Consider the following 11,411-nt stretch of genomic DNA (forward strand, 5'->3'; position numbering starts at 1 on the left):
ATTTCATTTAAATTGATTGTCTAGAACTTTTAACCTTAAAGAGCTCAGTAATTTTCTCTTGCATTAGACCCTGGCTACCCTAAGATTGAAAGATTGAATTATTTTTATTTATTTATTTATTTTTTGAGATGGATTCTCACTCTGTCCTCCAGGCTGGAGTACAGTGGTGCTATCTCGGCTTATTGTAACTTCTGCCTCCCGGGTTCAAGCAATTCTCCTGCCTTAGCCTCCTGAGTAGCTGGGATTACAGGCGTGTGCCACCACACCAAGCTAATTTTTGTATATTTAATAGAGACAGGGTTTCACCAGGTTGGTCAGGCTGGTCTCAAACTCCTGACCTCATTATCTGCCCGCCTCAGCCTCCCAAAGTGCTGGGATTACAGGCATGAGCCACTGTACCCAGCCCTAAAAGATTATTTTTAGTTTAAGGAACCCAGCTCTGTTAGTTATGTAGTTTTGATCATGACCTTTCTAAACAGGCTTTTCCTTGGTCTTAAAGATACCTAAAGAGAATCACACAATCTCTCTGTTGCAGGATTTAATAATTTCTACAATTCTGTCCCTTCTTCCTTTGATTTCCTTCCTTTTTTCAACTGATATTTATTGAAAATAGCTTCTGTGGGCATCAGGCTTGGTTCAAGGCACTGAAAAACAGAAATAAAAGGTACAGACTCTGGGCTGGGTGTGGTGGCTCACTCCTGTAACCCCAGCACTTCGGAAGGTCAAGGTGAGTGGATCACCTGAGGTCAGGAGTTCGAGACCAGCCTGGCCAACATGGCGAAACCCCGTTTCTACTGAAAATACAAAAATTAGTTGGGCATGGTGGCGCGTACCTATTATCCCAGCTGCTAGCGTAGCTGAGGCAGGAGGATCGCTTGAACCTGGGAAGTGGAGGTTTCAGTGAGCTGAGATCGTGCCACTGAACTCCAGCCTGGGCAACAGAGCGAGACTCTATCTCAAAAACAAAAACAAAAAACAAAAAAACAGACTCTGCCTTTGAGACACCTGGAGTCTAATGGTAAAGATGGACAAGTAAAAGACTGTTGTGCAGTGTGATCGCTTATCTGACAGGGCTAGCCACAGAAATTTAAGGAAGCACCAGAAAGGAGAGGGAAGGAGGTAAGACTGCTTCTCCAAAGCAATGAGAAACATTGGATCTTGTTGAGTAGGAAGTTGCCAAGTAAAGAAGGAGGAAAAGAGCTGGGCTCGGTAGAATCCCATACATACAATCCTATATATGAAGGCATGTGAAAGGGGTTGTTTTCGGGAGTCTATGACAGGTATGTTCCCTGCATATGAGGGCAGTGGTGAGAAGTGATGCCAGCAGGAAAACAGGAGCTGCTTTGACCTTACCTGCCATTCTAAGTTTATTCCAAGAGCAGGGAAGAAATTACAGTAGATGGTGACTAGCTTATACCTTTTCTTCCATCATTTCAGTTACTTAATTTTTTTTTTTTTTTTTTTTTTTTTTGCCTCCACAGAGATAGGGAATCTCTGATCACTATTATAAAATCACCCTTACATATATATTAAATTGATTCTCACTCAGCTTTCTCTTTCTGTTTAGAGTCCTGACAATTTTAATATTTTACAACAAATCTTAATTCTTTCGTTAAGTGAAAAGGTTAACATACTGCTAATATTGTTATCTTCAACCCATGTCATACCTGCCTTAAAAACTCAGGATTTGGGTGGTGACTTAGTTCATGTTTAGAGACATGGATGGTTTTAAATGAATTACCTTAATCTGCCAGTTAAGGTTCTTGCCAGGAAAGAAACCATAGAAATGTTTAATCTTTCTCCACATTTTATCCTGTTTGCTCTTATGTGATTAGTGAATATGGTCAAGTATTGCTTTTGAAGAAAGAAAGTAAATTTCCCTTTTCTTTGAATCCTAGGGCTCCGGTACAAGTCATCCACAGATCAGGAGCACCAGTTCTATCCCTGCTAAGTTTCAGAGATGGATTCATTGCTAGCCAAGGTGGGTCCATGAGCCAATTGAGAGAGATGCTTCTTTGTAGTTCAGTTAATTAAACATAGTTTTAAGTGTATAATCTCTGGCTGGGTTGGGGCATGGTCCCCCATGATTCTTTGGCATATTGTACCTATCAATAGTTTTTATCACTCTGTGTTGTGATTGTCTGCGTCCCCCTCCAGTTCAAGCTCCTTGAGGGTGGTGACTGTGCCTTATTCATTGTGTTATTCCCAGAATTTAGCTCAATGCCCACCACTCTTGTGCCCTAAGGGAGCTCACAATAAGGCAGACAGACATGTGAACATATGATTGCAGTCCAGTTTGATAAGGACTACATTAGAAGACTGCATGAGGAAATGGAGAATAGCTAATTCTAGAGGCAGGAGTGCTGTCAGCAAGGTCTTTGTGAACTAGGTGACATGTAAACCGATAAAGATTTCACCCACTGGAGATGTAAAGATGGACACTGAAAGCTGAAGCTTTTGTGTATGCAAAGTCATAGATGAGGCAAGGGGGGCAAAAGAAGAAGGGCACTAGCATTTCCGGAGAGCCTGCTATGTAGTAGGTACTGTGTTTGATGCTTTACATACATATTCTAGGTAAAGCGAGTACCTTGGTGTAGCCAGGACAAACTCTTTGGAATGGAGTTCAGGAATGATGCTGGGGAAATGCCTGGAACAAAGTGTACATTAAGGGACACTGGATCCTTGTAGGAATGATGCAGGTGAGGAGGACTGGACTCTACAGCCTGGAGGGACTACCTACCTACCTTGAGCATTTCAGTATATCAGTTAGGATGTTTTGGGCTGTTATTTACAGAACACTCCGCTGAACATGGTTTAAACAGTTAGGAAAGTGTACTGCTTCACTTAACAAGAAGTCCAGAGTCCATTTCAGATTATATTAATTTAGTAATTTGAAAATAAAAGTCAACCAAGGAGACTAAAGAAACTTGACAGCTAAGTCAGTGGTATTCTAGACTGGATCCAGGATGTTAAGGAAAGACTGGTGGAAAAAAAAAAAGTATGTGTTTAGGTAATAGCAGTGTACCAATATTGACCTCTTAGTTTTGACAAATGTAAGGTGATAACATTTGGGAAAACCTGAAACTGATTAAGGGCATATGGGAACTTTCTGTATTATCTTTAACTAACTTTTCTGTAAACCTAAAGTCACTCCAAAATATAATATTTTTATAAAACTTTTTTTTTTTTTTTTTTAATTTAAAAAACAAATGGGCTGGGCACAGTGGCTCATGCCTATAATCCCAGCATTTTGGGAGGCTGAGGTGGAAGGATCACTTGAGCCCAGGAGTTTGAGACCAGCCCGGGCAACATAGAAGACCCTGTCTCTACAAAAAATAAAAATTAGTCAGGCATGGTGGTTCATTTCTGTGGTCCCAGCTACTCAGGAAGCTGAGGTAGGAGGATCGCTTGAGTCTAGGAGGTGGAGGCTGCAGTGAGCCATGATTGTGCCACTGCATTTCACCCTGGGTGACAAAGCGAGACTCTGTCTCAAAAATAATTTTTTTAATTAAAAAAATATTAAAAAGATAGTGACTGGGCATGGTGGCTCATGCCTGTAATCCCAGCACTTTGGAAAGCTGAAGCGGGTAGATCCCTTGAGGTCAGGAATTTGAGACCACCCTGGCCAGCATGATGAAACCCTGTCTCCACTAAAAACACAAAATTACTGGGCATGGTGGCACACGTCCATAGTCCCAGCTACTCAGGAGGCTGAGGCATTAGAATTGCTTGAACCTGGGAGGCGGAGGATGCAGTGAGCTGAGATCATGCCACTGCACTCCTGCCTGGGTGACAGAGCGAGACTCTGTCTAAAAAAAAAAAAAAAAAAAAAAATTAAAATTAAAAAATAAGGTTGGGCGCAGTGACTCACACCTGTAATCCCAGCACTTAGGGAGGCCAAGGTGGATAGATCACCTGAGGCCTCGATATTTCTCACCTCTTCTCTCCTACCTGCAGGCCATTTTCCTGATTGTTATCCCAGCACTTTGGGAGATCGAGGAGGGTAGATCACCTGAGGTCAGGAGTTTAAGACCAGCCTGGCCAACATGGCGAAATGCCATCTCTTTTGATGAATACAAATATTAGCCGGGCATGGTGGTGTGCACCTGTAATCCCTGGTGAAACTCCCTCTCAAAAAAAAAAAAAAAAAAATCTCTGTTTCAAGGTGATGTGTGGGTTATATGAGGAGTAGGAGGTGGAGAAGAGCTGACTCGTACTCTACTTTTGGTACTTTTTTTTTTTTTTTGGAATGTTAGAAATTTCTTTTTTTTTTTTTTTTTGAGACAGGGTCTTGCTCTGTCGCCCAGGCTGGAGTGCAGTGGCAGCATCTCAGCTCACTGCAAGCTCCATTCCCGAGTTCATGCCATTCTCCTGCCTCAGCCTCCTGAGTAGCTGGGACTACAGGTGCCCGCCACCACACCTGGCTAGTTTTTTGTATTTTTAGTAGAGATAGGGTTTCACCGTATTAGCCTGGATGGTCTCGATCTCCTGACCTCATGATCCGCCCGCCCTGGCCTCCCAAAGTGCTGGGATTACAGGTGTGAGCCACCACGCCTGGCCTGAAATTTCTTTATTATTACTTATACTTACTAAGCACCAGCTTAATACTGCAGAAAATTTCAAATCACTGTTGATAACCCACTTTCTTTTCTCCCACCCGAATTCTTGATCAAGAGTTTTTCAAGTAAAGACATGCTCTTCTCTCTTGTGTATAAAACGTTGTGAAATAAAGGCAAAGTATTGTGTATATCTTGCTGGAAAATGCTGCTTAGGGCTCTGGAGATGGTGGCTGCCCCTGCTCCTTTCACTGTCCAGGTCTTGAAAGACTCTAGTTCATGAACTGTCTCTTCACAGAGCAAGTCCACCACTTGCTGCGTTTATCATTCTGAGGGTTGAAAACTTTCTTACAAAGTCTCAGTCCAGTCTCTTGCCTTAGCTGTTGTAAATAGGCCTTTATCACTTCATCTTCCTGTTTGTTTGCAGGTTTGGGATAAATTGCATTAAGTGGAAAACCGGGCTCTCCAGGAACAGGAAAGTTAGTGATTCCCAGTGTATACATTTCTTTCTCACCCTGGCTTTTGGAATTGCACTTTTGGAGTTCCTTTAGACACTCAGAAACGTAGAGAGAGATATATATCAAGGTCCTATCAGCTTCATTATTAACTTCATAGTTTTTGAAGAAGACATTGGCCTTGAAGTAATAGATGGCTTCATCCACAGTATCAATATCTTTTGTCTCTCTTGGGGCAGGTCCTTTGAATTGACTTCTGATAGGTAACAGTGCCATGTTTCCAATGAGTTCGGTGTCAGAATCCATGAGAGAAGAGTGGTAAGCTGGCATCTTGGTGGCTCCTGGGTTTCAACCCAGAGGAGCAGATTTTTTGTACTTTTCTACTTTTCTGCTGGGAAGAAGGCAAGGCATAACTTCCAGTACTGATATCTAAAGGCAAAGGGAGTAAGATTATAGCTCTGTTTTCAGAGGACAAAACTAAGACCAGTAAGAGAAAGTTATCAGAAACCACATTCCAGTTAATTATAAAGGAAAAGCTTTCTTTTCCTTAAGAAAGAAGCTGCCCTTAAGGTAGTGAGCACCCCTAACTCTGGCGATGGGCAAGTGTAGGCTGTTTGGCCGCTCTGCCATGTGCTGTAGAGGGAGTTCTGTACTGGTTTAGAAGTTGGATATAGATGATCTTTGAGGTCCTTTGGAACTCTTTGATTATTAGTGAGGAGATTTAAATTGCCAGATGAAACAAAATAAAAAACTTTTTTGATGGAAATTGCCAAACATATCTAAAAGTAGAGAAAATAGCACAGTGAACCTGCTATACCCATTGTCCAACGTAAGCTATTATCAATATATGGCTAATCTTGTTTTACCCATTCCCTTGCATTCCTCATTTCATATATTTTGAAATATATCATGAGCATCTTATTTCACCTGTCAGCATTTCTATATGTCTCTCTCAAAGATAAGGATTCATTGTTGGAGAAGATGATTTTTAATAATAATGCAAGAAAGGGTAAGGTACTACCTTGTATATGCTGCTGCTTGGAATATAGATTAACAGATAAATTTGGAAAACAGTTTTTCAGATTTCCAAAAAGTTTGAAAAGGTTAATTAATATCTGCTGATTCTTTTCCAGGTCTTTATATATACAAAGTCAGAAAAAACTGTATGCATAAAGACATTCATTTATGCACATGCTGTCAACCATGAAAAATAGGCACAAAAAATAGATAAAAATATTAACAGTAATTGCCTTTGAATTGTAGATTGGGGTGATTTTTCTACCCCTGCTTTGTTTATTTTTAAAGTTTTGTTCAATGAGCATGTACTACTTCTATTTATTTATGTATTTATGTATTTATTTTGAGACAGAGTCTCATTCTGTTGCTTAGGTTGGAGTGCAGTGGCACCATCTTGGCTCACTGCAACCTCTGCTTCCTGGGTTCAAGCAATTCTCCTGCCTCAGCCTCCTGAGTATCTGGGATTACAGGCGTGGACTACCACGCTCAGCTAATTTTTTTTGTATTTTTACTACTTTTATATTAACAAAAAGAAATCACCTCATTAAGCAGTTTATAGATCACCCCAAGTTTCATTTGTCCGTGCTCTTTTAAGAATTAGATATACTTTTACTTTCTTAGTGTTAACTGTCCTCTTTCTCCTAGTGTATACAGTCAAATTTACAGATTGAGGAATAATCTGGGAACATTTTAATAGGGAATATCTACACAAATATTTCTTTAAAAAATGTTAAGGACATTTTTTTAGACATTCCCTATTAAAAATAATCTAGGATAAGTTTATAAATACACACACACACTCACACACACACACCTGTGGTTGCTTGCTCTGTGCCTTTGGCTGGCATTGCTAATCAAAGACATCCCTTCTTCCCACAGAACTCGCACTTGCTCTTCAAATCCACCCCAGCTCAGCATTCTAGGCAGCCACTATGGGTTATCATAATTGGCCCACATAGGCCGGGCATGGTGGCTCACGCTTGTAATCCCAGCACCTTGGGAAGCTGAGGCGGGTGGATGGATCACCTGAGGTCGGGAGTTTGAGACAAGCCTGGCCAACATGGTGAAACCCCATCTCTACTAAAAATACAAAAATTACCCAGGTGTGGTGGCGGTCACCTGTAATCCCAGCTGCTTGGGAGGCTGAGGCAGGAGAATTGCTTGAACCCAGGAGGTGGAGGTTGCAGTGAGCTGAGATCGCGGCATAGTACTCCAGCCTGGACAACAAGAACGAAACTCTGTCTGAAAAAAAAAGATGGCCCACATAATAAGATCTATTTGCCATTCTGGGTCTTTGGACCATCTTCTTTACACTAGTGATCTACAGAAGCAAATAAAAATAGTGAGTGTTTAAACTCTGGATAGAGTTTTCTCTTAGTTATATCAATTTTCTTTCTGCCTTTCAGGTGATGGAAGCTGTTTTATTGTCCAGCAAGACTTAGACTATGTCACTGAGCTCACTGGGGCTGACTGTGACCCTGTGTACAAGGTACAGGCCTGAGACAACACTAGACCTGGGTGATTCTCATGGGAGATCTAGGGCTTTTATGAGACTGAATCCAGATACCTTGTGGTCATTAGGGATGATAAAATAGTGCTTATTGTATAGGCAGTGTGGTAGGATGGGAAGAAATTAAGAGCTTAAGTCAGAGGTGACGTCTGGGCCAGGCATGGTGGCTCATGCCTGTAATTCCAGCACTTTGGGAGGCCGAGACAGGTGGATCACTTGAGGTCAGGAGTTCAAGACCAGCCTGGCCAGCATGGTGAAACCCGTCTCTACTAAAAATACAAAAAAATTAGCTGGGCGTGGTGGTATATGCCTGTAGTTCTAGCTACTTGGGAGGCTGAGGCAGGAGAATCACTTGAACCTGGGAGGTGGAGGCTGCAGTGAGCCCCGAGATCGCACCACTCCACTCCAGCCTGTGCAACAGAGTGAGACTCTATCTCTTAAAAAAAAAAAAAAAAAGGCCGGGCGCGGTGGCTCAAGCCTGTAATCCCAGCACTTTGGGAGGCCGAGGCGGGCGGATCACAAGGCCAGGAGATCGAGACCACAGTGAAACCCCGTCTCTACTAAAAATACAAAAAATTAGCCGGGCGTGGTGGCGGGCGCCTGTAGTCCTAGCTACTCAGGAGGCTGAGGCAGGAGAATGGCGTGAACCCAGGAGGCGGAGCTTGCAGTGAGCCGAGATCGAGCCACTGCACTCCAGCCTGGGCAACAGCGTGAGACTCCGTCTCAAAAAAAAAAAAAAAAAAAAAAAATAGTGACTTCTGGCTGACAGCTGTACCCCCAGCACTTCTGGAGGCTGAAGCAGGTGGATCACTTGAGCCCAGGAGTTCGAAACCAGCCTGGGCAATAAGATGAGACCCCCATCTCTACAAAAAATACAGAAAAATTAGCTGGGCATGGTGGCGCACATGCCTGTAGTCCCAGCTACTCATTTGGGAGGCCAAGATGGGACGATTGCTTGGGCCTGGGAAGTTGAGGCTGCCATGAGCTGTGATCGTGTCACTGCACTCCAGCCTGGGCGAAGAGTGAGACCCTGTCTCAGAAAAAAAAAAAAAAAAGTTCATCACTTACTGGCTCTAGAAACTTAAAAACTTACCTCACTAGTCTGTCAATTCATCTGTAAAATGAAGATAGTAATATGAAAACTCCTTGTAAATACATTCTATAAATATTACTCATTATTATTATTATTAAGACTTCTGGACTGATTTTCTCATTTGATTAGAATAGAAAGAGAAAAATAAAAGGGGAAATATTTATTGACCAGACACTGTGCCGAACGTTTTATATACATTATCTCATGTAATCTTTGTTACCATTTGTTGAGGTGTAGGTATTATTATTCCTATTTTTTCCTATAATTTAAAAAAAGTTGTACAATTAATATCTGTAAAAGTTCAAACAATACAGAATGATACAGATTTAAAAGTCTCCTTTACGACCTTTTTGGTTCCCTTCCTCTTTTCCAGAAGTAACTAGCGTTAACAGTTTGGCACATATTTTTCAAGACTATTTTCAGAGAATTTGTACACTTACATCTTTATGTATTGATGTGAATAATATACTTTTATCTTCAGTTTGTACATAATTGAGACTATTCTCTATATAGTGCCCTGTGACTTTTATTTAAATTACCGTCTTAGAGCTGTTTCCAGGTAAATGCATATAGATCTATTTCTTTTTTCTTTTTTTTTTTTTGAGATGGAGTTTCGCTCTTGTTACCTAGCCTGGAGTGCAGTGGCACAATCTCAGCCCACTGCAGCCTCTGCCTCCCAGGTTCAAGCGATTCTCCTGCTTCAGCCTCCCAAGTAGCTGGGATTACAGGCATGCGCCACCACACCTGGCTAATTTTGTATTTTTAGTAGAGACAGGGTTTCTCCATGTTGGTCAGGCTGGTCTCGAACTCCCGACTGAGGCCTGCCTTGGCCTCCCAAAGTGCTGGGATTACAGGCGTGAGCCACTGTGCCTGGCCATCCATTTCATTTTTTAAAATTCTTGTGTAGTGTTCCAGCCGGGTGCGGTGACTTACGCCTGTAATCCCAGCACTTTGGGAGGCCGAGGCGGGTGGATCATGAGGTCAGGAGATTGAGACCATCTTGGCTAACACGGTGAAACCCCATCTCTACTAAAAATACAAAAAATTAGCCAGGCGTGGTGGCAGGTGCCTGTAGTCCCACCTACTCTGGAGGCTGAGGCAGGAAAATGGCGTGAACCCGGGAGGCGGAACTTGCAATGAGCCAAGATGGTGCCACTGCACTCCAGCCTGGGTGACAGAGCCGAGATTCTGTCTCAAAAAACAAAAAACAAACAAAATTCTTGTATAGTGTTCCATATTTTGAATCAACATATTTCCATTGTACAAATGAGGCAACTGGGGCCCGGGGGGTTGAGAAAGTTGCCCTAGGTCATGCAGCTAGTTGGTAGTAAAGCTGAGATTAAGTTAACTCCAGAATTCATGCTGTTTTCCTTGAAGAGTTGATGAAATCCTCCTCAGAAAAAAAGACACATATTCAGTACTTTTTTGTATTCAATTTTATAAGGTTCAAGAGTAGTCAAGCTCATCTATGAACCATCTCCTCCCCAGAGGCAGACCATCTGTGCTCAACCTGAACAACACTAATGGGTTTGCTTTCCACTTGGACCGATTAGTTTCTCGGTTCTATAGTCATGGGTGCATCCCAACCATTGGTGATTGGGATGCTGGCATCACTATGAGCCAGCAATTTTTGTAAGCACATAATCATGGATGTAATTCTGTTGCCTTCATAAAGCCTTCTCAGACTCCCTGGGACTAGTGTCTGTCAATCATAAGCCTCCATCTTTTTGAAATGGAAGAATCCCAGGCTTCCTTTTAACTGTGAATTCTTGTGTTCTAGGTAGCCACATGGGAGAAGCAGATCTACACATGCTGTCGAGATGGTCTTGTACGACGCTACCAGCTTTCTGACCTCTGACTTCTTGGAAAGAGCAATCCTGGTTAGTGAAAAGGTTTGACCCTGATCAACAATGAGCAGAAACGTCATCAGACCTTCCCAAGGACCATGGTCCTTAGTGTCTTGGGCACCCCTTGGAAATCACAGAAAGTCAGCTGTACTGGCTATATGGAACTCTCATGCCAAGACCTACTTTGAACTGAATAGGAAGGTCACTGGGCCCACTGCATTTGTCCCAACTTCTCCTTGTATAAACGTACCCCAGCAACACAGGGCAAGGATATAGATGCTTTTAGTTTGTTCTTAAACCAGTTGTGTTAAATGTTTACAAGGATCTCAGTACTAAAACTTGTTTTCTGGAGGAAATAAAGAAAATATGTTTGGAGGTGCCTGAATATGAAAAACTTTGTTAAAAACTCTTACTCCAGCAAAAAGTCGGTTAGGATGATGGAATTCCTTCCTCAGCACTCCCTGTTGCCTGACCATAGAGAAGGCCTGCTTGGCAGTAGCAACAAATGTCCTGTAAGAGATTCTTATGCAGGTGGTAACCAACTGTCCCAGTTTGCTTGGAACTAAGGGGTTTGCTGTGACTTGAAACTTGCAGTGCCAAAAGTGGGGCAGTCTCAAACCAACATAATTGGTCAGCCTATATGTAGGTGAGGAAATTGAGTCATAATCATTGTAAAGGCATTGGCTGTCAAAGTGTGGTTCTTAGAACAGCAGCATCAGTATCACTGGGGAACTTGATGGGAAATAGAAATTGTTAGAGCCAATCCTAGACTTAAATCAGAAATTCTACGGGTGCAGCCAGCAATCTGTAGTTTAACAAGGATTCCAGGTGATTCTGATGTATGCTAAAGCTTGAGAGCCACTGATCTAGAGGAAGAAATGGTGGAGGGCACTTTAGTCACAGCTGGAACCCAGGGCTCAAAATGACAAGATT

At 42.3% G+C, this 11,411-nt stretch overlaps 2 protein-coding genes across 5 annotated transcripts in view; one reads left to right on the forward strand and one right to left on the reverse strand.

Moving 5' to 3' along the window:
- Positions 1-10,863, forward strand: part of PAAF1 (proteasomal ATPase associated factor 1) — a 108,139-nt gene extending 97,276 nt beyond the window's left edge. For 3 of the 4 annotated variants that reach the window (XM_050756257.1, XM_050756261.1, XM_050756258.1), the window contains 3 exons: positions 1,899-1,981; positions 7,435-7,517; positions 10,412-10,863. In XM_050756257.1, the coding sequence (XP_050612214.1) occupies positions 1,899-1,981; positions 7,435-7,517; positions 10,412-10,489 (244 nt within the window). In that variant the 3' untranslated portion in view covers positions 10,490-10,863. The remainder of the gene's footprint in view (positions 1-1,898; positions 1,982-7,434; positions 7,518-10,411) is intronic. The other variant, XM_050756260.1, reaches the window with a different exon arrangement.
- On the reverse strand, positions 4,639-5,437 carry LOC126935249 (actin-related protein 2/3 complex subunit 3-like). The gene has a single exon (XM_050756491.1). It carries the CDS (start codon positions 5,339-5,341, stop codon positions 4,829-4,831), a length of 513 nt encoding a protein of 170 aa, XP_050612448.1. The 5' UTR covers positions 5,342-5,437; the 3' UTR covers positions 4,639-4,828.
- Positions 10,864-11,411: the final 548 nt, after the last annotated feature.

This window comes from Macaca thibetana, chromosome 14, assembly GCF_024542745.1.
Source record: "Macaca thibetana thibetana isolate TM-01 chromosome 14, ASM2454274v1, whole genome shotgun sequence".
In the NCBI taxonomy this organism is placed as follows: Eukaryota; Metazoa; Chordata; class Mammalia; order Primates; family Cercopithecidae; genus Macaca; species Macaca thibetana.